At 39.7% G+C, this 27,376-nt stretch overlaps 1 protein-coding gene across 3 annotated transcripts in view; it reads left to right on the plus strand.

The window, feature by feature from the left end:
- The window catches only part of ARFGEF3 (ARFGEF family member 3), an 85,432-nt gene that overhangs the window by 30,121 nt on the left and 27,935 nt on the right, over positions 1 to 27,376 (plus strand). The window contains exons 6-20 of one of the 3 annotated variants that reach the window (XM_088161644.1): positions 4,110 to 4,232; positions 5,719 to 5,761; positions 6,750 to 6,828; positions 8,656 to 8,760; positions 11,411 to 11,735; positions 13,108 to 13,220; positions 13,961 to 14,871; positions 18,111 to 18,194; positions 19,322 to 19,488; positions 21,465 to 21,630; positions 22,998 to 23,105; positions 23,350 to 23,565; positions 23,814 to 23,924; positions 25,124 to 25,274; positions 25,717 to 26,031. In XM_088161644.1, the coding sequence (XP_088017770.1) occupies positions 4,110 to 4,232; positions 5,719 to 5,761; positions 6,750 to 6,828; positions 8,656 to 8,760; positions 11,411 to 11,735; positions 13,108 to 13,220; positions 13,961 to 14,871; positions 18,111 to 18,194; positions 19,322 to 19,488; positions 21,465 to 21,630; positions 22,998 to 23,105; positions 23,350 to 23,565; positions 23,814 to 23,924; positions 25,124 to 25,274; positions 25,717 to 26,031 (3,017 nt within the window). The remainder of the gene's footprint in view (positions 1 to 4,109; positions 4,233 to 5,718; positions 5,762 to 6,749; positions 6,829 to 8,655; positions 8,761 to 11,410; positions 11,736 to 13,107; positions 13,221 to 13,960; positions 14,872 to 18,110; positions 18,195 to 19,321; positions 19,489 to 21,464; positions 21,631 to 22,997; positions 23,106 to 23,349; positions 23,566 to 23,813; positions 23,925 to 25,123; positions 25,275 to 25,716; positions 26,032 to 27,376) is intronic. The other 2 variants (XM_014879062.2, XM_088161645.1) reach the window with 2 other exon arrangements.

Raw genomic sequence — 27,376 nt, forward strand, 5'->3', positions numbered from 1 at the left:
AGTAAAACATTATAATGCCTCTAGATCCATTGTTAGTCACTCTACTCCCTTTATTCCATTAGATTTTAGTCTGAATTAGGTTGTAAAGGAACCTTGGTTGTAGAAAAACATACCTGCAGGCATATTAAGTGAGCCTTTGTAGGTGGGTGATATTTTTAGTACAGTGTGTTGCAAGCCATGGGCTGTTTGTTCAGCTTAGAGAAGAAGCACAGGAACACTTAATCCTCCTGTGCAACACACACTACTGTGTGCAGAATCTGTTATAAAATTACATTGTTAATGTGGTATGGGCAGAGCTAGTGTCCATGGAGGAAAGTAAATGTTGCTTACCTGTCCTACACTCGCAAGTGTCTGTAGACATTTAGAGGCTTGTTCCTTCTCAGTTTTCGATATTTGGGGTGGGGTTTTTTTGTAAAAAACAGAATCCCATATGAAAATAGCTTACTTTGGCTGGAAGTTACAGTATTTTCCGAGTTTAAGAATAAAATTGACCTTGCCTTATCTTACTGGAAGCTGAGAAAGCAGTTGTAGGGATAAGAGGGAACCAAAGAAAATTACTTCCCTTTTGTAAAAGAAAAAAAGAGCTTTAAAAGGCAAGAATACAACATAAATAGTTCATGTATATACCATATACCAGATTTTAAAAAATACAGTAATTATTCTAGATTAGCACGGCTTAGATTTTTGTTTCTCTTGTGCTAGGTGAGACCATAAGGTGTGGCTATTTTTGGAGGTCTTTGTAAGCCCCATCTGTAGGCACTGCAGCAGGGATGAACTGAATTGCTACTTAAAGCAAGCCACAATTTTTAGATTTCTACTAAACCCTCTTTATGTCAGTGTCACACACGGAAAAAAAACACAGATAATTTCCCCTACTGCAGTTTTGCTCACATTTCTCACAGACTTTATAATATTCGAGGCAAAAGTTGATGAATTCAGCTTAGCGCATCTCTTTGCTGTAGGTAAAGAGCTTGAGATTAAACAAATTGCTTGCTTGCAAAAGCATTTAATGACTCTGAACCCTTCAGCTTTCAGTCTTTAAAAGCACTACCTGAGACTGGGGGGAAATGGTCAATCAGTCATGGTCTTTGTGCTATAAGTTGTAGAAATAATCAGAAATAATATTTTCTCTTTACCTTCTCTGTAAACAACAGGGTTTGTTATTCATCAAACAAGAAGATTATTATTCATCAAAACATTCTGAAAATTGGCAATTATCTTTCACAGATTGATGTGAAACTCTCCTGGTTTTGGTAGTTGCACTTCACTTTTATTCTCAGAAGGCCAACCTGGTTTTTAAAAAGCTTTGCTAGTGTACTGATACAAATTAGGACAATGCTAGGTCTTTTCTTTTATGGTGAGCAAGATTCTAATGCATGATGAGATGTGCCAGCAAAGCAAGCAAAACTCATTTCCATCAATGAATTGGAGCAAGCAGCAATAGAGAGTGTGCTTGCCTCTATTTGGAGTGTTTGGGCGTAGAGATATTTTCTTCACGCTTCTTGAGAAAACACTACCTCAGTTTTTTCTAAATAGCCTAGGTCTTTCTAAATAGCAAATCCTACCAGGCTTCTCCTGTCCAGGCTTTAGGTAAGGCAAAGACTTTAACAGCTGACATCACTATGCCTTTGTATCTGAATTATCTAGTGTACAAGCAGTAGGAAACAGAAAATAATTTCTCAGTTCAACATTTGGATAACCTTCTGACTTTCTCTAAGGGAAAGGTGGCAGGGAGGAGCTTTCTGTTCCAGTGCCCATGCTATTTAACATTTCTTTCCAAGTCAGTCCCTTAGTTTTTCTAGCCTGCACTCTGTAGCAAGTAGAGCCACTGCAGAATTGGAAAGATGCTGCCTTCGTTACTGGTAGAACTCCCTAAGGACTGTCTCTGACAAAGCTCTAGTCTGGCCATTTTGCACTGCCTGATCGTTTGCAATTCACGTGTACAAAACAATGGCACTCGAAATCCTTCTGAACCTTATCAGCTTCAAATTAAGGAAGCATCCAACATGAAGAGTACTATAATTTATGCCCTAAGTATTAACAGTATTGAAAATAGATTAAATCTTGCCCTGTGTACCTTCCCATGCTTGCCTAGAAGCCTGCAAGAAAATTTAGTTGATGCTGTTGCTTGTTTTTATGTGTGTGTTTGTTGCTCCTGTGTGCCTTCTGGAGGTTTGTTTTGTGTAACTCTGTTGTGTTTCATTAGCTAACCCTTCTGTGTTTTGCTCTTAGTTGTGTTTTGCATGCCATAGAGCTGGAAGTCCCCGAGTGCATGAAATGATCAAAATGTCCATTGCACACCTCTTTGGAGCCCTGAGCTCTCGCATTTTTACTGCTGCTTCTTCATCAGTGGCTTTTCAAAAGGTACCTTGCCCAGCCATTTAGAACACGGGCCTTCTGTAAGATTGCAACTCAAGTGGACAGTATTGTTTGCTTATTAGCTCACATGGGGAGGGGAGAGAAACAGGAGATATCAACCATGCTCTTTCCAGAAAGTCAGCCTACCTCTAAGAATGGTATTTCATTAATTAATTCAGGTACTCTAGAAAAAGGCTTACAGCTCAGAAAGAATGATCTCAGCAGCACTGGAATGGTTTGGCCTCTGTGAAGGGCTATATGTGATAAACAGGCTTTTAGGGTTATTTTGTCCACTGGGGTTCAAGTGATAGCTGAGTGATGGGCAGAATTGGTCCAGTCCAACTCACAAGAACATCTTCATGACTGACTTATTGACATCTTGGTTTCATTTCAATGGGCATTAGAAACAATCAAGAGTCTTGTTTGTGTGCCTATGTCAATACTGATCAGACTATTTAATCAGATCACTTTAATTTTTCCCTCCTAAAAACTCATCCTCATTACGGAGCTATAAAAATTACATCATATAATATCCTTCTCATTCAAAAATGTAAACCAGATGTATTTATGTATATTCTTTATGCATATAATTTATACTACATATTTATTTTTTAATAATTGATATTTTAAATAATTTTTCACAGCTAGTTCAATTTATATTTACAGTTCTTACTTGCTATATATCTAAACAATGGCAGAATAAAACCACTAAAACTGAAAAATACAAAAGTATATGAACAGTCTTTTTTTTTTTTTTTTTTTGGTTTGGATTTGGGGGATTCTTGTGATCATTGTGAATGATAAAGCTTAGAATAGGACTAAGGACCAAAACTGCTTCTTAAAGAAGACAGTGTTGTACAGTTCTGTCACAAACCTGCTCAGCTTCATCAAGACATTTATCTACTTAGTTTTTAGTGTGCAATGTGCTTGCAGTCTTTACTCCAGTTACAGCAGGTCTTACAGAGACCCAGCACCTCCCACAGAATACCTGATGAAGGATGGAAATGCACTTTGCAGTGTGCTGTCCCCAGGATCCCAGCTGTGTAACACTTTGGCAGCCCTTTGTGCAATGCCACCTGGGGCAAAAGTCAAGCACAACTCTGGGCACAGCACATTGTCAGAAAACTGCCAGCAGCTGGGCATGGAGTTAGGAGCTGGATGATCCATCAGTCTGTTGCTACCTTGGCTCCCATGGGATCTCTGAGCAGAGGAGCTCTCTGCTGGATTGCCTGTTATTAAAAGGCAATTGTTTGTGTTATTTGTGGTAAAGTGCTATTGTATTTTCTGCGTTAAGAAAGGCCTTAAAGGCTTTCAGATGTGTTACAGTATGTAATAATTATCGTAGAATAAGTGGAAAATACCTGTACATCGGAAGCAACCAGCTTGAACAACTGGAGGTTACATTGCTGGCATAGACTTGCAGAGAGGCAGTTACAATACGTATCAAGAGATGAACAATCAAAGCAGGCTTCAATGAGTTCTGTACAAAGTGAGACAAGTACCCAAATCACTTCGATTTGCCAGTTTAGCCCTACCATTCCTGCAGCTGTGAGACTGATGAATTGCAGGCTGCTTCTAGATGCTACTTACTTGGTTTTCCAACCTAAAAACTTCTAATGTGCTAATAAAGCAATAATAAATAGTAAGGAAGGCTGACTATCTGCATGTGAGCGACCTTGGTATCCTCCTGAAATGTGTTCCTGGTAAGTGGGAGTTGATCTCTTTGTCCTGCTGTCTTGTTTCCCCATCAGGTTTGCATTGAGACATATGTATCTAGCTGTCACCAGCGGAGCATTAACACCGCTGTGCGGGCAACCCTCAGCCAAATGTTGAGTGACTTGACTTTACAGTTACGACAAAAGCAAGAAAACATGGTGAGCCTTCTGGCATCAACAAATGGTTCCATGTCCATGGCTGCATACCGTTTTGTTCGTCCAAATGCCTTGTGGCTTCTATTTGACACTTCCTCGATTAATCCTGTTTGAAAGCTTTTTTGGGCTCTGCCTCAGAGCTCTCACATTGTCAACTCTAGTTGGCTGGTTTGTTTTTTTTTTCCTTCCATTAAACAAAAGAGACTTTGTTCTGATGTCAGCCTGCCTCAGCCTTTTCCATTCTTTTGTTTGCTTGTTTTTTTCAAGGTTTATTGAAATCCTTCTTCCAAAACTTTTTGCATGACAAATATTTATGTAACAAAAATAGATTCTCAACTAAGGAAAGTGTAATTGAGGTTTTTCTTCTACTTTTTTTTATAGAAGATAATTTTAAGTTAATGAAATTCTTTTTCTTGGTTAGCAAAAAATAAATATAATTTTATTTATTTCGTTATTAAAATCCATGAGAGCTGTTTGAATGACATCCTAGCACATTTTCAACTGTAAAAGTTCTGAGTACAGAGTACTCAGAGTACTGAGTACGTGTGGAATTTCATTGCCTTCTTACATTTGTTTGTACTGTTTTGTATAATACCATATTGTCAAAGAAGTACTATTTGTAAAAGTCAGGCTCTATATATTAGGAAATTTCAAGGACTGTAGTTGTACAGGTTGTTTTCCTTACATCTGTTTTGGGTTAAGATGATCACTTCTGTATTGGATTAGTAGACTAGATTGCTTTTATCCTGCTGAGCAACTGCAAAAAGAATTAATCAGTTTAAGTAAACTTGTCTTCTGCTAAGTAGGTTCATTTTACTAGCCAAAGCATTTACCAAAAAAACCCCAAACAAACAAAACAAAACAGAAACATTTTCAGTCTGCAAATTCAATTTTGTTAGTTCTTTTTTTAGCTGAGGAGTAGATGAAATCATATGAGAACTGCATTTAGTTCCTGGCAGTTTGTTACTGATGCTTGAGAGAATTTGGCTTGACCCTGTTGTGCACAATAGGAAGAATCCTATACTGCAGCTGAACCAAACAATGTAAGAGGGCATTTCCATTTCCTGACTGACATTAATTCTATTGGTACTGTAACAGAACACTGTTAATGTTCTAAACTCCCTAATACTCAATTGATTTTAGTTTCTAAGTAGTTTATGAAGTCTAAACTATGCTTTTCTCTCAGTTATTTTCAATACAATTTACATGCCTAATTATTACTGAGTTGTATCACGCGTAGGAAATCCCTTAAGGACTTACAAAGCTTTCACCTAAATGAGATGCAATTTCTTTAAATCTAAATGACTCTTAAACTAATCTTAAGGAATTTTTAAAAATGTTTTGCAAAAGATTCGCTTAAAAACCCTAATAAAAAGCCCAAAACAGATAGAGGACATGAATTCAAGACAGTTCTGCTGTTAAAGTATTGCTTCTATAACATTCCTCTGCCCTTTGCACCAATTACACCACCTTTGTCTTTCCTCAACAGATAGTTGAAAACCCTGACACCTTGCAGAAATTCAAGAGTCAAGGTATTTATAATACTTTTTTAGTGACTCCTTCCAATCCACCTTTTTTTTCTTAACTTTCCTTTTATCACCACAGTGCTGTTTGATGTCATGGGAGTTGCACACTCAGGATTTCGTAACTTCTCTATAGTTTGGTGCTCTCTTAGTTACCTGTGGTAAGAACTGAGACAGCCCTGTTAGCTCCTGATATTTCCAGTTGTGTCTTCATTTGGACCATGATAACAACATTGTATTCAACATAGCAATAAATTATTGTTTCAAGGTGCTAACTTCTGTAATTAAGGAGTTTCAGTGGTCTGGAAAAAGTTTTAGTAAGTGCCTTTACTTCCTGAAATGAAATAGATTCGCAGAGTAGGATATGGAATCTGAAAACGATTGTTGCTGCGTTTCAGGCCAAAGACATTGTTTATGCAATGACTACTTTCCAGGTGATTATTTTACAAAAGAGTGTTTATCTATTCCCATTGTGGGTTAACTTTCAACATCTTCTAGTAGGAAAAAGTAGTTCCTGGTTTTGACCTTCACACAGGATTTCTGTGGGAGAACTTATGTGAACGGACACTAAAATCTTTGAAGGGCATAAGCATTCTTTTGTAAGATCAGAATTTGGTCATCAGACATCAGAAAATGTGTAAGAGAGAGAAACTGGAGGGAGAGATACAGAAAATCAGTGGCCATGTAGAAATACTGGGGCCCGTCTTTTTTATTATTTAATTGTATACTTATTTTATTATCTGAATTTGATTTCAGCTAACCTTCTGTAAATGCGTGTAAGCAATTACTGCTCCCTCCGGATTTAGTACTGCTGCTTTTCCATTTTGTGGTGATTACTTTCTAATCTAGGACTTTTCCTACTGCATTTTCTCTATGAATTTTGGTAGTCCTGCTCCTTGTTTAGAAGCTCTGACCAACTCTGAAAGCCCATGCAGTTAAATGATGTTGTAATCCAGCTGCTCACATGTAATGCCTCTGATCTTTCTCCTTTTTGGAGGTACTTCAGCTGAGTCTCTTTGTGATGATGTTGTATCTGTCCTCACTGTGCTCTGTGAGAAGCTCCAAGCTGTCATAAAGTGAGTATTTAAGTTTGTAATTTCAATTTATTACCTGGAGATTGAGAGTTTACTGATGCAAGTGATTGTACTGTTGTAGTTCTGGAATTATGGAACAAAATGAAGTGTTTACTAGAGAAAGTATTGTTCATGATGCATTAATTTAATCCTCGCTTGAAATGAGGAGCTAATTTGCCTTCTTCATGCACTGTTCAGCTTTAAAGAGCTTCCAGAAAAATCTAATCTGTAGGTAACTTCCATACAGCATCAAAATGCTAGTCCAAGAAATTTTCTTTTCTGGCTGGAAGAACCATCATAGAGAGGATAACAATTGCAAGAGCCATGGAAAAACCTAACAGATGCTATATTCAGAATGAATAAATCTGTCCTTCTTAGACAGCTTTTATCCAATTGAAGCAATTTGTACTATCAAAGAATCCCTCCAATTTAGGAATGTCATATACTCTACCTACTTGAAAATGCATGATCTTAACTTTTAAAATGTGGTTGTTATGGACAGTAAGTGTGTTATGTGCTGTACAATTTTTAGAAACTACCAGAGGCAGAGATAGCACAGGCATCTATGTGCAGTTCTTCCACAGACTATCTTCCCATGAGTGTCTCTAATAACAGCAGGATTTCACAGGAGTGCCTTACTAAGCATTATTTAATCAGTGTCAGCATCTGGGAAAATAAAATCAAGAGTGCAGGGATGCCCTGTGCATGCCCATGCAAGTGTCAACTTCAAGGTGATGATCATCTGCATTAAGACACATTGTAAGAAAAGCAGTTGAGAAAGAAGGCATCTGTACCTGGAATGCGTGTATCTTTCCAGATAGGCATGGACTGTTGTGGGAAAAAACCTTTAAAATATACAAGAAGCCAGCAGTTTTTAACCCTCCATAGCACAGAGTTAGAAATCTAGCCTTGAGCCTCAGGGTTCAGTGTTTCCTGCGTGGCATGTCAAACGAGTATTGTACTTGGATGCAAATTCATATATGTGAACAAAAGAAACTCAGCCAGTGACAGAAAAAGATATTTGTCACGCCTTAATTTCAATTCAGATAAAGCCATTCTTTACAGCTTCCTTGACCTAGAATCATTCCTCCAGCTCTCAGCTCTGACCAAAAGAGAGTTATTAAATTGTGGTTTTCATAGGAGTGAAAACCAAATTGTGGGTGCACTTGCCATGGAGTGCTCCTTTCCTAAGGCAGAGCTCAGCCTTGCTTGTCCCCTGGATCCCGCAGTTAATGTTAAAAGTAGGCTCAGGCAGCAATGCATGTCACAAGTCTGTCAGTCCTAGGTGTCCACAGGGTCTTTAATATTCTTTCTTATGAGGCTTTCTTTGAGTTTATGGTTCTGACAGAGTAACTGGCAAGGCCCTGAAAGGTAGCCATGTTGTTGTGTGACTTTCTGCCTGTAGGCATTGACTTTTGATTGTTGTGGCCATCACCAAGAAAAAAGAAAAATAAAATGGAAGAGAGTTGCCTAAACATGCTTCAGATTGCCTGAAGAAACTATCCAGTAATTCAAAATCGTCTGTTGTCTTTTCTCCTGTGTTTAAGGCTTCCTTCCCAAGATTTTAGATTGAATTTGAGTAATTATTTGAGTTTTGTTTCTTCTTCTTTCTTCACTTATTTTTTTTAAAGTTGTAGATCGCTGCATGTGGTCAGTACAAAATAAATAGGATGATGCAGGTGATCACACCATTGTAAATTGATAGAAAGAAGCAAAATAAATCACTGCAGCAGATTATGGTATAATTTTCAAGTGAACTAATGTGGTTATTTTAGAAAATTAAGTAATCTTTGTTTGAATATGATGTGAAAAGCATCTTTTCTTTGCCAGTGACAATCGTCAACTTCAGCTTCTTTACTTGGAGTGTATCCTCTCCATGCTAAACAGCTCCTCCCCCAGCATGCACCAGCACAAAGGATTCACTGATCTCATATGGTGAGTACATCTGAAGACTGATGCAAGTACTCCGTTTGTAAATATTAAAGGACCTACTTCCCCTAGCCTTGCAAAAAAACCTGTAAAAAGTCTCCAGGTGTGAGCAGAGCTTGCTGTTAACCTACTATCAGTTATTCCTGTGCCTCATATAAAATTGGTTAGGACCGCCTGCTCAGCTACCACATTAAATCCCAGTAGTGAATTATCACTGTAATGAGGTCTAATGGATTTAGCCAGAACAGAAAATCTCTTATGCTTTCTGCAATAATTTGGATTTGTGTGTGGCATTAAACACAGAGATGCTCTGCTTGTTGTAGGAGGGTACTCTTGAGATTCTTAATGTTCTGACACAATAATACAGGAAGATAAGCAAAAATAATGTCAAATGTGTGCTGGTGACCAGAAATGCTTATTATGACCTGCATTGTTGTGTAAGGTTTGAGACTAAATAGTCTTTATGGTGCTTCTCTTTTATCAGGAATTTCTCCTTGTTAATACACTTCACCAGGAAGACTTGATATATTTGGTGTTCATATCTACATCTAAATTGTTCAATACCATCACCAGCACCTGAAATAATCCTTCTTTCCTTGTGATTGAAATAATGGGGTTTTTATAGCCTGTGGATAATTGAGTCATAGTAATAAAATAAGAATGTAACTAATATGCAGTTCCTTACAGCCTATGCCTATCTTTTGACCTTGTCAGGTGATTGTATTAAGGAAAGATATATGTGGCTGTTAATGGCAAATGTGTTTCTTGTGCTTTTACCCCGTAATTGGAAGTGTTTGACTTGGGCCCAGTTCTAAGGATGGAACATGTAGAGGCGCCCATACCTCCCCCTGCTGTCCCAGGAACATCAGTGGCTGCAAGATGGGAGGTCTTCAGACTGGTAACACTTGGCAGAATTGCACAAGGACCCAGTACTTGGAGGCCTAACATAAGAGCAGAACTCCTTTTCTCATGGCAGATTCACTTTAAAAGTTTCTGCCTTTGAATTTCACACAGTTCTTTGTTTATGCCTATGTGACAGACTGTGGGGCAATCCTATATGCAAGGTCACTGAAATGATCTCAGTTAAAAGAAAACACTTCCTGTTTTATTTTCAATTTACATCCTTTTGACGACCCCATTTATGCTGCAAATCTACCATTGTTTCTATGTGTAACTGTGTACCATGAGGGCAAGCCAGGAGGAGTGGGATTTCTTAACCTGCACTGCTGCCAAGGAATGAACATGCCTGCTTCAGCTACCTGCTTCAGTGGGGGAGAATACCCCAAAACACTAGGAAGAGATGAAACAGTTTAAACTGCAAACATAATTTTGAACATTTTGTGCACACCAGAACATTACTTGTCTGATGGCGTTGTGATCCAGACTGGTAGCTGTCATTATTCTTTATGGAGCTGTTGCCTACATGGACACAGCTTTCACTCTGATGGGCACTTTGTAGTCAGCTCCCAAAGAAGATAAAGAAGGGAGCAGACAGAGAAGATTTAGCTCTATATGCTGACAGCATTCTCCATAGTTTGATACAGAAACGCTTTGATAGGACTAAGATGTGTGGGGAATAAATTGTTTTTGCAGCCTGTGATTATGCCTGCTTTGAGACAGGCATGTTTCTTAAGCAGTGAATTGTTATGTTTTGAAATGTACTTCATTGGAGAAATAAATGGAATAAGTAGATTCAGAGTCATTATCTGATGTCCTATTAAAAGCTGGTTTTCTTTCTGTGACTTGGGGAAGCTGAGCTGTTTCAGAAATCTTCTTAAGAGAAGCAGTGAAAATTATGGACTGCATAAAACCTTGAGAAAATATAATGTAGTTACCTATGATGATGTATTTTATGAATTGTTACTTGTAATTGGGGGCTTGCTTGAACCTCTGAGATGTGGGTGAAAACCAGATTTGGGACTCATTCTCATGCAGCATTTGGCTTCTTAAATTAAGGTCTTACAGACTGAAGTAAAATGTCAACTGCATGAGTGCAAAGCTGAAATAGCAGCTAATGGAGCAAAGTGCTGAGCTGGCTTTGGTTCCACAGAAGAGTGATCTGCTGGTGTTGAATCACTTAACATGAGTGTTAGACAGTTGAAGGAAGGATGGGTATTTACTTACAGTGGCATATGAATAGTATAGTGCACACTTTGAGTTATTGTAGAGGGCTTTCATTATGTTCTCAAAAGACAGCCAAACAGAGGCTCACAACTAAGGGTGCTTACTAAAATACATGTGCAGCTCAGTGATGGAACATTCAGCCTTCTAAACATAGATCAGTTCTTGTTTAGTCAGGTTTTATTAAAGCTCCCAAGGTGAACTGAAAAAGACACACTGAGCAGTGGAAGCCTAGAATTTCTACCTTGTAGAAGGTGCACTTCACTGCATCCAATGAAGGAGGTAGGTGTGCTATCCTGCAAGGGGACAGCGAACTTACAAAATCAGTACCATGTTTCTACAGCACACAGAGGTATTATGCTGATGCTTGGGAGATGAAAAAAGCCTGACACAATTTGTTTTTCTATCTAACCACTACTGTTTGACTGATCATTAAAACAAGAGTGTGTATATCATTTAACCATGGGCTATTTTCAATCTGTTCTTGTAAGAGTATTTTTTTCCAGTTACCATCTGCTGCTTTTCTCTTTCTCAGGAAGCAACTGTGTCCAGCCCTAATAGTAATCCTGGGAAATCCAATCCATGACAAAACTATCACCTCTGCCCACAGCAGCATCTGCCTCGAGACTGATTCACCTTCCTCAGGGATCTCTGATCATGGCCGGGGCTCAGGTTGTTCTTCCACAGCCCCTGCCCTTAGTGGGCCCGTTGCACGGACCATATATTATATTGCAGCAGAACTGGTTCGACTGGTGGGGTCAGTGGAATCCATGAAGCCTGTGCTACAGTCTCTGTATCACCGGATATTGCTTTACCCACCACCTCAACATCGAGTAGAGGCCATCAAAATTATGAAAGAGGTAGGGTAATCGCATGTGTAAATCCAGGCATGTAAAACAAAATGTTTATTTAAGAGTAAGTGTTGCTGATATGTGCATACCAATGCATTCCAAACCTTCCCACCTAGGGATGTTGAAATTGTCCTTTGTGAGCACAGCTGGTACATCAGCACCACTCTGACAAATAGTTTGATGCAGTTGTAATAGCCATATTTGTCTCCATAATGCAAGCTACTGTGGCAACCCTGTCAGTGCTCATGCTGTGGTGCTGCATGGAGCAGATCCTATCACTGAGTCACAACTGCTCTTTTGGGTGAGATAGACATAACGATCCAGTTTACAACTTATTTGGCATCTTTCCCCAGACACATCCTCACAGTGTGGTTTCCAGGCATTAAGGTGAATATATGCTTTGATTACATGCCAGGTTTTTGAAATCCAGTTTCTTGGAGCTTTTTTTTTGGGGATAGATACAAGAAAGCTGCCAATGGCTTAAGAAGCCATTTCAAGACCAGTCCATTCTGGCCTCTTGCCCAGTGCCTCTGAGAGCACTGGAACTGGAACACTGGGAGATTTGCTTGAGCACTAGCTGAAATCATGGACTTTTCCATTCCACATGGGCACCTTTCTTCTCATGTTGTGGAACACAAGGAAATTTATGTAATTTGTGGTAGTAACAGTGGTATCTCTTAGAGAATTTTTCATCTAGCTTGTGCATACCTAGGCTGTTCTATTTCTGAAAAATCTCTCTTAACACCACACAGTCACCCACTTGGTTCCTGTCTAAACTCAGAGTAATCCTTTCATTGTCTTTCTCTAATTTTAAACAATATTAAACAATAGCAAGACAATAACTTTTTTAGGAAAAGCTTAGTCTAATGTTGTTTTGTGTAGGACATACCTGTTGCTTCCTTGGGCTTATTTCCAAACATGCTTGTTTCTATTTCCTGGTGGGCATTAACAAGGTGCCACCTAGCAGGTTGAGTCTGAAGGAATCACTTTGCCTATCTTTGCATGACCCCATAATTTTGTAATGAAGCGATTGAGGAGAGAGGCTTCCTTTGGTATAAACTATAATTTAAAAAATACTTATGTAGGCATAAAAATTTTCCTGTGTGCAGTAGCAGATGAAAAAATCAGTCAAAAATGTAAAGCACTGGAGAACATTCAAAATGTGATTCTTGCTAAATATTCTCCTTTACTTGCTTTTCTACCTCTAAAAGGAGGAATGGTAGCTTTAATGAGTGGGACATCACTGTGCCGTTTTCCTTGGCTGTGAGAAATTACAGTAGTGCTACCTTGGGTTCCAGGGCTTGATAGAATTATGACTTATTTATAGTATTTAAATAATGCTTAGATAATTTTCTACTTACTTCTGTTTCCTTCCTTTCAGATACTTGGCAGTCCTCGGCAGCTTTGTGATTTGGCAGGGCCCTGCTCTTCTGAGTCAGAATCCAAGAAGAGGTCTATTTCTAAAAGAAAGTCCCATCTGGATCTTCTCAAGCTGTACGCTTTGTTTCCTCCTTTAGCCTCTTCTATCTTAAGCCTGTGCACACAGAACACTTAAGCAGTTCAGGAGCATACCCAGTATGAGCTGGGGTATCTGCCTGGTTAAATAAGCTCTGAAAATGGCAAAGGTGTAAAAGCTCTTGCTTGTTTTGTCATCAGTCTGGGCCTGTTTGTAAAGACCTACATAACTACCTTGCTGAGTTTGCCCAAATTCCCAAATATGTTGGTCTACAGATGAAAATTTTTGGGTACGGGTCCTCAAACTTGCAGTAAAATAAATGTGTGTTTCTTTAGAGGTATATTTTCAAGATGAAGTCAAAGGAGGTAATAGAAAATTTAAACATTGTCCTATTGAGCAAGAAGGGTTCTCAGTTCTTATAAAGATGGTATCTTGTAGATGAGATCATTTTCAGGACACAGATGGCCTTTAAATTTAGTTCAGCTGGATGTTGAGATTTTTTTTTCAAGTTTAAGTGCTTGTCTGTAAGAGAGAACATGCTGTGCATGATGGTATAGATGCATGGCAACTTTCCCTTCTTGGCACTCCCTTTACAGAATGACCATGTTTGCATGGGAGACTTAATAATTTGTTCTTACACTAATTGTCTTTCTCAGGAATAATCTTACAGGATAAGTTCACTTCTTTTCTTCCTGGTTATGGAAAGATGGTGTTGAATGACAGTGACGTGCTCACTATACATGTTGCATCACTTAAATAAACTCTGTGTTGATTGTAGTATCATGGATGGGATGACGGAAGCGTGCATCAAAGGTGGTATTGAAGCGTGTTATGCTTCAGTGTCCTGCGTCTTTGCCCTGCTTGGAGCGTTAGATGAGCTGAGCCAAGGGAGAGGTCTTAGTGAAGAGCAGATCCAGCTGCTGCTCCAGCGCTTAGAAGAATTGAAGGATGGGACCGAGACAAGCAGGGACTCCATGGAGATCAATGATGCTGACTTCAGGTGGCAGAGACGCATCCTGTCCTCGGAAAACCCTGCCTGGGAATCAGGAAATGAGAAGAGTCCTGATATTAGCATTAGCGTTACCACAGACACTGGTCAGACTACTTTGGAAGGGGATATGGGACAAACAACTCCAGAGGATAATCCAGAAAATCAAAAAACCTCCCTGCCATCTCCAGCTGGACATGAAAGCAAAGAGATTCATTACAGAGAACCAGAGTCAGAAACCATTGACCAGCCAGATGTTGTTCAAAGAAGCCACACCATAGTCTATCCAGATATAACTAACTTTTTATCAGTTGATTGCAAGACCCGATCCTATGGATCCAGATACAGTGAAAGTAACTTCAGTGTAGATGACCAGGACCTTTCTAGGACTGAGTTTGATTCATGTGATCAGTATTCCATGGCAGCAGAAAAGGATTCGGGCAGGTCTGATGTCTCAGACATAGGCTCTGACAATTGTTCCCTAGCTGATGAGGAGCAGACACCGCGGGATTGCCCAGGTCACAGGTCCTTACGCAGTGCTGCTCTCTCTCTGAAATTGCTGAAGAGCCAAGAAGCAGACCAGCACAGTGCACGGCTCTTTATCCAGTCACTTGAAGCGCTTCTTCCCAGGCTTATAGCTCTTCCCAGCATAGAAGAAGTGGATGGAGCACTGCAGAGCTTCTCTTCAACATTCTGCTCAGGTTTGCAAGCCAATATTTACTGTCTAACCAGCATGCACACTCTGGCAGCACTGTACACAGATTCCCTTGTAGGATTTCATCTTCAGAGAGCACACCCAGAATGAGGAGGTTTGGGCTTTACATCATGCATTCCTCCACAGGAACACACTTCACTTAGGGCAAAGCTAATTGAATATGCAGGCACTAATTCAAAGGGAGGTAAATCCATTGACTCTTAACAGGCTCTGGATTATGTCCTAAATCAATAAAGAAATGGAATTTGCTGTAGCAAGGTACCTCTTTGCAGGTTTGTGAACATCTGTTGAGCAGCTTTGCATACGGTGTCATTAAAGAGAGGTCACGGTTGCCCCTTAGCATGAGAGGGGTGTGGGAAGTACCATCACCTGTTTGTAGAGAGATATAAGTAGCTTAGTACATCACTGCACTGTTATTATTAGTAGTGTCAGCCTCACAAAGAGGGTGGTAACAATTCCACAGCAGTAAGCTCTAGAAAGGATAGGGAAAGAGGATTGTTTGTCTTCACTCTCTTGTTTTTCTTTATGCTGCTATCTAATACGACAGGAAATACAAAGCTCAAAGCCCAGACCAAGAGAAAAATTAAGATCTTGCCTTCTAAGAGATTAAATATCTTCAGTTCTTTCATGATTACATTTGGGATATTGACCTGTCAAACAAACAAAAAAGAGTATGCAAAGGCTAGTTTGTCCTGTTGATAGAATATTTTAAATGTGTGTAAATATATATTTTAGAAGGGTTTTGCTTTCCTGACAGTGGCCAAAATGAAAATGTTTGCTAAAATATGTCTTTGTTTCTTTAAGTTACTTTACTGCAGTTGCCTTTCCTATTGTTCATCTCCTAATCATTGCTTCATTCATTTGTGCTCTCTCACACACATAAAATTCATACAGAGTCAGAAGGGGGGACTCTCCCCATCATCATACAGCATAATTTAGATATGAAGCTGGGTGAATAAGATGATATTCCTGATATCCTGTTTAAATGCTACCCAAATAAACCCTAAGTCAGGAAGATGATAAATGGTACTCTTAAGAAACATTGGCCATTTTATATCACAGTAATACCTTAAAAGAGGCATTAACATTAACTACTTTCCTAATTGAGGGGCTCAAGAGCACCCTTTCTGTCACAGAAGCTTTTTTCTGTGACAGAAAAAAAAGCTCTGTCACTTTTTTCCTGTAAAAGGGTAATCTTGAGGTTATGCTGAAAGACCAGTGCCGGACCTCTAGCTCAAACCTTTGTTCACCTGCTCCCTTGTGCATGAATAAGTATGCCACTTCTTTTCTCTTTTGTCTATAATCTTTATAAAGTGCTTTAAAGCTTTGGAAAATGTGGACCTAGGAGAATTCTAGATTTTAAGGCTAAACATAGCTTTTCTTGGCATTCGGTATGAGTAACACAGTGAGAAAAATGGAAGAATATAACTTAATTTTTGTATTAAATCCATTATTTGTGGTTTGTATATCTTAAAAAGATACCTAGTCTTGGATGTAGATTGTTGAGAGAGTCCTTTCGCTTTTCTAAGAAAGCCACCCCTGTGGCTAAATCTGTACTTTAAAAATGTATACCATGTTTCCAGATGGATTTGGTGAAGTACTTGTAAAAGACACCATTCAGTAAGGAATCATGGAAAAGTGGAGTAGCAAGTCACTGTATTAAGACAGCCTGGAACAGATATCCTGGAGTTTTCATGGAGATGTGGCTGTTGCAGGGTTGTACTTTCATGCTTTCGTAAGATCTGGGTGGTTCCTATTTCAGTTGGACACCTGGAATGAGACTCAGTCCAACTGAAACAGTCCCTTAACTTGTACCTCAGATCTTAAGCAAATGTCCATCAGTCCTCCCGAGGTGAGAACTTGTGCTCCTGTGTAGGTGAGAGGGCCATGGTTAGAGAGAGAGACTTATGAAAGTTGAAGCAAATGTCAGTGCTAAGAACTCCCCCTGGGAAGCTTCTGAGACACCAGTTTGATCTGCCTGTATAAGCAACGTGTAGGAGTCCTTCATTAGCACCAGCTGCTCAAGGCACAAATTAGGTGATGAAGTTAGAGGGATTGATCCCATTCGTTGTTTATACAATATTTAGTAATGTATAATTCTTGAAGAATACATTGGGAAATTTGAGAGTCCGTTAGAGATTCAAATTGAGAAAAGACATAGATGCAGTTCTGAGACCAGTCAGTACAGAAGGAGTATATTTGTGTTTCTGGGAGACCTTATGTAACTGCTTTGTTTCATTCTGCGATTTTTCTTACACTTAGAAGAATAATACAATTTAGTACTCTTTCCTACAAGCCAGATCCTTCTATAGATAGCATTGAAAAATTAGGATGTTTACATAGGATTGAAAGGCAATTAATGGAGGTAGGAATTTAAGGTACTGCTGAGATAAGCATGGAAAAGGTGAAGTCAGCTAAGCAGAGTTATAGTGAAATTAAAATTTGCAAGTAAGTTGGTTAACTCTAAAGTTAGGAGTCAGTTAGCCCATCTTTAGTTTTGATTGCACTCTTTTTAGAGGGAATGTTTTTGTGCTGGTAAGTATCATCTTCTGTTTCTGTGATCTCAGCATCTTGCAAATGCAATTGTTTGTTTTTCCATGTTTTAGAAGTTAAGGAACATATTTTTCCCCAATACTTTTTGGTGCTCAAATACATACCCTTAATGGAGTATCCACTTTTCTGTGCACTTCTATATCTTCCTTTTTTGTTGTAATCTTGTATAGGAGGTTGCACATTTTAAAAACATTTTAAATGCAAAATAAAGTGGGCTTTTTTGTTTGGTTGTTTTAGTTTTTTTCTTCTTTTTTTTTTTTTATTTTTACATACATCTCTGCCTTGAGGTTTTTATTATTCTAGCAGGTTCTAGTCCCTGAGGTACATATTTAAGAGAGATAAGACAAAAAACCAATGGGAGATATCTGCATCAATATCATGATCCTCCATCCGACAGTGTTAAGATGCATCTTTGTTTTCAGTGATGAGGAAATCACTAGAACTACTCACAGGCTACTTTCAAGCACATGGTTACAGATTTGGTACTAGGTAAAGGTTCTCTGTTAACGTTTACCATGAGAAATCTACCCTTAGCAATGCCAGCCTGTGTGGGTGTGGTTTGTGGCCAACCCTATCACCCTTCTTCCACAAAGGTTACTCCCTTGAACAGATACTCATTTTTTCGACCCACCCTGGAACAGTTACTCTCTTTCTAAATCCACCCTCAAACAGTTACTCACCTTATCCACGCCCCCAAAGTGACGACAGTGGAAAGTCCGAGAAGGCAGCAGCACAGAGCTTTCAAACCCTCACGAGGCAAGAAAAACATTTGCTTCTTTTCTGTGTGTGGATATTTTTTTAATGTTAATGGTTTGTTGTATTTTGTCTAAGAAGAGGTGTGAGCTTTATGGTGGGAGGAATATATTCACAGTAAACCACTGCAGCAGTTAACAAATGACACAGCTTTGCTTCATCATGTAACTAACCCTGGAAGCTGGTTTTTGTTCCATTTCAAACATTCCTTTAGGATAAAACTGACTTCTTAATCTTCCCTAATTGACATTATATGAATGGATTTCGCAGTTGATGTGAAAACCATGAAATATTTTGAGTCGTGTGGGTGGATCTGGTATTTCTGGTTTTTTTTTCATGTTCAAACTGCAGAACGTGGGGATTCACGCTTATGATTGATGTTTTTCTACCAGTAGGTCAGGTGTTTGCCATCCATGGAAAGAAAGGATTGTGCTATTGAGCATGGTCGTAGGCTTCATTCAAATAGTGTTTTCAGGACTAGTGAGTACTTTACAGGTGGTTTCTGGGTCTGACAGAAGTGCAGGTGCTCAGCTATTCAGAAAGTAGGCCTTGTGTGAAAAAAATAGAGCTTGGAGTTGTAACTAGTTCCAGCCAACTTGTCCCCAGATATTGTCCACATACCTTTAGGCCATGGAGATAATGATAATTATGACTGATCTTGCAAGGTGTGGAACACTCCAGTCCCCATCCAGCAACTTACTTAGCCAGAGTAGGTTTACTGGGGAGTTTAAAGGGCTGTTAATCTCATTAGCACCATTTGGTGCAGTGTATTCTCAGTTAAGTACACCGACTTTGGGTCTGCTCCTTTCCACCTCACTTTTCCAGTTAGCATTGCAGATGTATCCTGCCCTTTGCTTTATACGTGGCAGTTATCCCAATGAATGCTGGTGCTGCTTGCTTGTTTCAAATTTAGCACGTTGCTTTGCTGGACTGTGACTGGAGTGTTCAGTTTGCCTTGCATTCTTATTTTTCTATTCCCTATTCTAGTATGTTTAGTAGAGTAATTTCTACTGATGATTCATTAACTATTCTAGCAATCTGTTGCTGCCAAAATGCTAGGGATAGTTTCTGATATTTTTTCCAGGAAAAATCTGTGTGAAATATGAGAGCTCACATGGTGTTTTTGTTAGGTATGATGCACTCACCAGGACTGGAGGGAAACCTAAATTTCAACTTCCAGACTCTGATGAATGCAGACAGTCTCTATGTGATATCACATTACACTTTGCTGCTCAACCTAAAATTGGCAAACTCAGATTACTACAGGAAGAAGCCTGCCCAAGCCCCTGTATTGTTGGTGAGTTGGGGAATATGGGATAATTGTTTTTAAAAAATGAAAATTTATTTTGCTTCCTTTCACATAAACCAGCCCACACATAAAGGCTTCAGACTGCTTGCTAAGTGGAGAAATAGTAATTGCAAATGAAGCGTTCTCCAAGCTGCTTATGAATCTTGCATGATAAGTCTCGTGCATCTGAATTGCACTGTGATTTGGTGGGAAGGAATGATGCTTACTGATTGTTATTAAGGTCCCAGTCATTTTGATGGTTAAACTATTTTCAGAATAGATTGGCATCATGTGATATAGATATATATTGTCTCTTGATTATGTGCATGAACATACCTTCATCTGGCAACTTTTTTTTTGCTTAATACTTGATTTGAATTTCTGTAGATGAAGACATGAGACATTAAAGTGAAAAATAAGTAGGTCTTAGTAATGTGAAATTATGATTTTTATTACACCTGGAATTCCTCAGCTTCTTGGGCTTTTTAAAAATAGTATTGAAGACTGTGATTTATAAAACATGGATCCATATTTTTCATCTTTGTTGCCCAAGAGACATTGCTTCAGAGTTTTCTGAAAAACAAAAAAAAATTGTGATAGATGGAAAAAATAAAAAAGGTATCAAAATGTATAATTATTGGTGAACCTTCAGTGTAAGAGAATTTATAATTTAGATCACCTCAAAAACAAATGGGGTTTAATGTCATCCTTAGTTCTGGTGTGTTCTGCAGCAGATCAAGTGCAGATCTGTGACTCAGGATATTCTCTAGAGGATTCAATGTGCACAACAGGCCTGAGCATGACCAAAGTATTCTTAGAGATCATTCTGGTAAATAATTGGAGACCAGTTCATCTGTGATGAACTGTTCAAGTCAGAAAGGCCCAGTTGTTCAGCATGCCACATTAGGTGCCACAACTTCTTTTAATTGGATTTGAGATCCTACTCCTACCTTGTGAAAATAGCGAGAGAGCAGCGCGTCCCATTGTCACTGTGCAAGAACTGTCATTCTGATTTGCATCTTGCATTACCTGCAGTAGAAGAAGGGAGAGCTGTTCATGTCATTCTCCACTGCAGAGACATACAGAAGGATCTGGACAGGCTGCGTTGATGGGGCATGGCCAATTGTATGAGGTTCAATGAGGTAAAGTGTCAGATCCTGCTCTTGGGTCACAAGAACCCAGTGTGGCAATGCAGGCTGGGGCAGAGTAGGTGGAAAGCTGCCTGGGGGAAAAAGACCTGGGAGTGCTGATGAGCCAACTGAACATGAACCACTGTGTGCTCAGGTGGCCAAGAAAGGCAAATGGCATCCTGGGCCTATATCAGGAATAATGTGGCCAGCAGGACCAGGGCAGGGATTAACCTTCTGCTGGTGAGGCTGCACCTCAAATCCCGTGTGCAGTCTTGGACTCCCAGTACAAGAAGGACTTTGAGGTCCTGGAGAGAGTCCAGAGGAGGGCAAGAAAGCTTGTCAAGGGTCTAGACCCAAGTGCTGTGAGGAGTGGCTGAGGGAGCTGGCATTGTTTAGCCTGAAGGAAAGGAGGCTCAGGTGAGACCTTCTCATTGTCTACAACTCCCTGAAAGGGTGTAGTGAGGTGAGAGTAGGCCTCTTCTCCCAGGTAACAAGTGACAGGACTAGAGGAAACGATCCGAAGTTGTGCCAGTGGAGGTTTAGATTACATATTAGGAAATTTCTTTTCTTGGAAGGGGTTGTAAGGAAGAGGAACAGACTGCCCATGGAAGCATTCAGAAAACATATGGGTATGGCACTTCAAGGCATGGTTTAATAGTGAATGTGGTGATGGTGCTGTGCTGACACTTGGACTTGATCTTAAAGATATTTTCCAACCTTAACAATTCTAAGATTGCAATCCTCCATTAATTCTTTCATAACTTAATTTTTGCTTCTGCAGTCCCTTACTCAAGTAGATCAGCTGATGCTGCTGTACACTGTTGTCTGACATTTGGGTGTTATGGTTCTCTGCAGAAGGAGTTCATGAAGCAGATCCAGTCCAGTGGAGTGTTGATGGTATTTTCCCAGGCATGGGTTGAAGAACTGTACCACCAGGTACTAGAAAGGAACATGCTAGGGGAAGCTGGATACTGGGGAAGCCCTGAGGAACACAGCCTTCCACTTATCAGCATGCTGACAGGTCAGTACAATATTATGGTGGCAAGGCTAACTTCCAAACGTGTCTAAAACAAGCTACAGTGACACGTTGCTTTATTGTGTTACATACAGACCAGCATGTCATGGTGTCTCATGGAATTATCAGTAGAGAAGGAGCCAGACCTAGCTGTGGAAAGTACTTAAGCGTTTTGAGTCATCAGGGTGGTTTTGAAGCATAGGATTAAAAAAAAAATCAGAACTGTCTCTAGGAGACAGGGAGAGTAGTTTTGTTCACTGAACCAAAACATCTCTTAATTCTGTCAGCTTCAGTTCTGGTAGAGTTGATACTTGTTAATGATAAACAGTAAGGCTGCTGTTTTCTTGATGCCATAGCAAAGCCATTTCAGTGTGCCTGCAGTGCAGTACAAATATAAATAATGGCATCTGATCCTGGAAGCCTTCCACAGATTGGACTCCCCTTGGTTCAGACTTGAGCTGTGCCAGGGATATGCCAAATGGCACTAGAGAAATGCTGAAAATCTGGAGCACAAGTGCTTAAAAGCAATCCTTTGCTTCATTTAAGGGGAAGAAAATCAAATTATATCAGCTGAAAGACAGCAGGATGGCTATGATACTGTACTGATATAAAATGCACTGTCTGCTTTAATGTGTATGTAATTAAAATAGTGTATGCAGGGACAACACTGGCTTCAGCTGAGCTATTAAGTGGTGATCAAAGGGCACTGCTCTGAAAGTTTTTTGCTGATTGTATTGAGCTCAGTGTTACTTTTAGCTGCTGAGCTGGGAAGATGAAAGAAACACTTGGAAAAAACTATACCTGGATGTGGAGATGGAGTTGTTAGAAAGGAAATCACCTGGTGTCCCTAACATTAAACTCTTTGTGAGAAACTGGTCTTTTGTTGTGTTGGAGAAAGGGTTGCATTTTTTGAGCTTACATAGGTCTACTAAAAATCACATTTAGTATATTGGATCCTAGTGCATCTTGAGGACTCCAACTGAGGTCTGGAAACAGGTAAATACAGGATTTAGCAAGATTTGAAATATTATACTAAGAAATGCAGAGATTTAAGTGTGTGGCAAGTTCTGATTACCTTGAAATCTCTACTGGAAGTTCTGCTCACTGTGTAACTTGAAGAGGGGGAGAGCAGCTTTTGAGAGTGGGATGTCTCCCCTGTTCAACAAAACATTGTTTATACTGGGCAAAGCCTAAGGTGCCACAGCTCACATTTATACCAAGGCTTTGGAAGGCTGCCAGAAAGAGTAACAAAAAAGCACACCTGAGAAGTCAGGAGTGCTAGTACTTAGTTGAACACAGAATCAGTAAGACATGCTTTCCTTGTACCATCTGTATGTTGAATAGTAATCTAATGTTTTTTAATGTTCTGGCAGACATCGATGGCTTGGGCAGCAGTGCAATTGGTGGCCAATTGATGTCATCTGCTTCAGCTCAATCTCCTCTTTCCCAAAACCGAAGGACAGATGATTCTGTTGTTGCAGGTACTAAGACTGTATTATAAGTAAAGGTGTGTCTACCAGCAGGGGGTTGTTATGTACCAAAAGCATATGCAGATAAATTGTGTAGAATAACAGTTTAAAAAGAAAGTATATCAGTACATCGTACATGTGAATTGGTAGTTCAACGTGCAGAGGACAAATGTGATTTGGCTTTTTACCACTAATGATAAAGCTTCTGTTGTATCATTTTCTAGTAGTAATAATAGTAATGTTTTTTCCACTGTAGGAATTGCTTTTGCCCGATACATTTTAATTGGCTGTTGGAAGAACTTGATTGACACTTTGTCCACCCCGCTGACTGGCCGCATGGCAGGCAGCTCCAAGGGGCTGGCCTTCATCTTGGGAGCAGAAGGAGCCAAAGAGCAGAACCAGAAGGAGAAGGACTCCATCTGCGTGAGCCTGGATGGACTAAGGAGGGCAGCCCGGCTGAGCTGTGCTCTAGGTAATGCTGCGTGGGGGATGTCATTGCAGACTCATAAAATAGGATGGTAACTTTCCTTGAAGGAGTTTGGGAGAAAGAAATGCAGCATCTTGCCCCAATTTGGATAGGAATGTGGATGGTGGGAATACACACAGAGTGCCCTACAACATAAACATATCCAGCCAACTTTCCTTGACCCGACCTCTTGTTGAGGTTGTATGGGATTGGGGAGAAAATGTTGGTCATACAGTAATTGTGTTGTTTTACAGGAGTTGCTGCTAACTGTGCATCTGCTCTTGCCCAAATGTCTGCGGCCTCCTGTGTCCAAGAAGAGAAAGAGGAAAAAGAAATCCAAGAACCCAGTGATGCTATAGCTCAAGGTAACTACATGATTATATTCAATATGGAACTGAAATCAGTGGAACAATGCATAAGCCAACAGCATTTCTCAACGTGTGCTTTTTAAACCTTGTCATACTAGTACAAACAGAGAGCGTCAGAGAAACAGCTTATTTGGGGATTTTTGTGTGTTGAGTGGTAATGTAAGCTGAGTTTGCATCACTCTCCCTGTCTGGTTAATATATCTTTAATTATCTTTTGTCATCATCATCAGATATTTAAAACTGTTTCTGAATCGTGTTAAATTAAAGTGGAATAAAAAATTACCTTTTTTAAATGCCTTTTTAGCATATAAAAAGTTCTGCATCTCTATACCACCATTTCAGACTCAGTGGAAGTCGAAGTCAATTGTTGTCTCCAGTTGCTATTTGAAGAAGTACACAAAATTTCTCTGGTAACATCTGATTTCTAATGGCAAGAAGCCTGTAACAAAACACAGTGTTGCACAAATGACCCTGTTCAGTACTTAAATTTGGTGTCTTGGTAGAGGAAACAAAACTGAAAAAGCCTGAGCTTAAACAAGCTTTTGACTGCTCTGCTGTACATGACTGAAGTGAATTGGCCAGACTATGCTGAAGCAAAGAGGAAGCAGCAGCAGTAGCCAGAGGCCAACAGATCTGTTCTGTGAAAGCTTGGAGAGCTTCAAAACTTGTTTACATTACAGTGTCACATGAAAACAAAGTTTTTCAGGGATTCTCAGAAAAAATAAATAGATCCAAATGGTTGTAGCTCAGATCACGGTTAGTTTTGCTTTGACAAGAGGTCTTTGGTGAAACCTTTTGTATGGAAATATATGTGAAATTCACAAATGCTATTTTTTTTCCAAGGCAAAGGAGATTTTGGTAAAAATAAATATCCAGTCGGCCATCTCTGAAGAGAAATGTCTCTGGCAATCTGCAACTGTTCTGTGGGCAACAGGATGTGAATTTGGGGGTGGAGGGTGTCAATCTAGCATTGATTTTTTTTCATATATATAGAATCAGTCAAAAAGGATTTTAAAGCTACCTTAGGTTTATTAGAAAGAAATGGGCTTCTCTGATTTGTTTTGGTTTTTTTTGTCTAAAATTTATGTTCTTTTATAGATTTCAGACTGTAATCCTTTGCCATCACGCTGTATACAAACTAGTGTTTGCTTAAAAGCTGAAGAAGCTAATTTTATTTAATATTTTTTATGCTGCAGTGAAACAGAAAGTGGAGCAGAAACTGGAGCAGATGGGGAAAGTGCAGGGAGTCTGCCTGCACACTGCTCATGTTTTGTGTATGGATGCAGTCCTTAATGTGGGTCTGGAGATGGGAAGCCATAATCAGGACTGTTGGCCTCATGTATTCAGGTACTCACCAGCTTTCCAAAAATAGCCAGAATTCATGCCATGTTGACTGAAGGTAAGGGACTGAGAAAAAGGGCTTTGCAGACTCTGTGAATGTTCTGTATAAACAGTGTCAGAATGAATTAACTGCCAGTATCTCTAAAAGAAAAGATGGTGCTGTTTTCCACCACTACTCAGGGACAAAATCAATGCTTAGAATCTTCAAAGTTACTAGAAGACTGTGGCAGACCCAGGAACCTAAATGGGCTTTTCAGGCTCCTCCACCAAACTATTTGCTGTCTAGGCACATGGGAGGCCAAAGGATGTAAGAAGAAAGGTTATCTATGTGTAGCTTGAGAGTTAGAAATCATCTGTTTATGGCATGAGGAAAATGTCCTGTGATTAGTGCAGGGAGGAGCTGTTTTGGGGTGTTTATTAATTTTTCACTGCTCCTGTGTGTTTTCAGGGTGTGTGAGTACATCAGCACGCTGGAGCACACCCACTTCAGTGATGGTGCTGCCCAGCCCTCCCTCACCATCACCCAGTCACAGCAGGCACCCGGAGGGCTGCACCCAGACTCCGAGCCTGGGGAGGCTCCTCAGGCACTGACCCCCGAGCAAGAGACCGCCCTCAGCAGCCATCCTGTCATTCAGCCAGTTTCAATCCAGGATCTCATCAAGGACAGCAGTAAGGGCAGAGCTTTTGACTTCCGTGGAGGCAGTCTGCTGTGTGGTACCAGTGCTGCCAAGGCTGTTCTCACGCTCTCCACGCAGGCTGACAGGTAAAAGCGCTGCTGTCAGGAACCAGAATCCTTGTTCCCAAATGTACCAAAATGGCCCTTTTCGTGCTGCAGTGAGTCTAATCTTCGTTCGTTGCAGCCACTTGCTTCAGTTGAATTTCACAACCAGCAGTTTGTCACAAACAGCAGTTTCTAAAGTACCTAGAGTTTTTTCATCTCTTTAAGTACTGAGCTGAGTATGTCTGTGCACAGCAGTGAATATGCCGACCAAATTGAATTCATCCTGAGAGTGGTGGATTTATTTCTTGCATGTAAATTGATGCATTGTATTCAGTTAAGAAAAGTAAAGGGGTGTCTTGTCCTGACAGGAAAGGACTGATTGACAAGACCGGTGTCAGTCAGAGAGCAGCTGCTTCTCTCAGGGCTGTGTGTACAGTTCACCAGGCTTCCCCAGTGTGTCCAGAGCAGGAAGGGAACCAAGTTGGGTCACAGAATGGTTGTCTTAAATGTCCTTTCATCATGGTTTGACAAATGATATTATTTCTGCTATTTTTTAAGCAGCCCAGGCTACCCTTGAAAAATTCCTGGGTTTGCATCCTTGCAATTATTTTTTTAATCCAACTGACATTCTTCATCTTCATCTCTGCCCATAGGAAGGCATTATGTGTAGATTCAGAGCCAAAAGTAATGCATAAACTACTTGTAGAAATTTGACTCTGGGCATAAAAATACCTTTTATTTAAGAAGCTTACAATATAGCTTGGTTCCGAGGATTAGAGAATAGCAATACTGTAATTTTAATTATGCTGGTTTCATTTCTACCCTTTAACTTAAGTACAAATGTTTATTAGGACTTAATCCCTTGTTTCTTAGGACTGTAGAAAGCTTTGCATGAAAAGCAAGGACAGAAAATCATATTTTTGTCAATTTCTGGCATCACCATGTGAAATTTCACTATAATCTCGTGAAGCTCCCCTTCAGTGAAACCACACTTACTGATTTATGTGTACAGATTATAACTCTTGAATCCTAGGAGCCCATTGCAGCTGAAAATAACAACTCTTGCTTGTATTTGTCATTGTTTAACCAAAACATAGCCCCATACTAGCTACTCTTAAAAAATTTAACTCTACCCAGCCAAAACCAGCAAAATATTCCAAAATAGCAATTCAGGTACTGTAGCCTTAGTTTAAGACTTGAATTAATTTCTTTTTCAAGTTAGGATTGGTAACTTCAGATGGAGCAAACCGGTGTAACTCTAAAGTCAGTGAAGCTGTGATGATCTGTGTTGTGAGGATTGGGCATGTTTCAACTGATTGTTTGATCTCTGATTCATGAATGGCTTATAGCATTAAGGTAACTTGAAAAAGTGACTTTCTGTTTTAGC

The sequence above is a fragment of the Sturnus vulgaris genome, chromosome 3 (genome assembly GCF_052056855.1).
Source record: "Sturnus vulgaris isolate bStuVul1 chromosome 3, bStuVul1.hap1, whole genome shotgun sequence".
NCBI lineage: Eukaryota > Metazoa > Chordata > Aves > Passeriformes > Sturnidae > Sturnus > Sturnus vulgaris.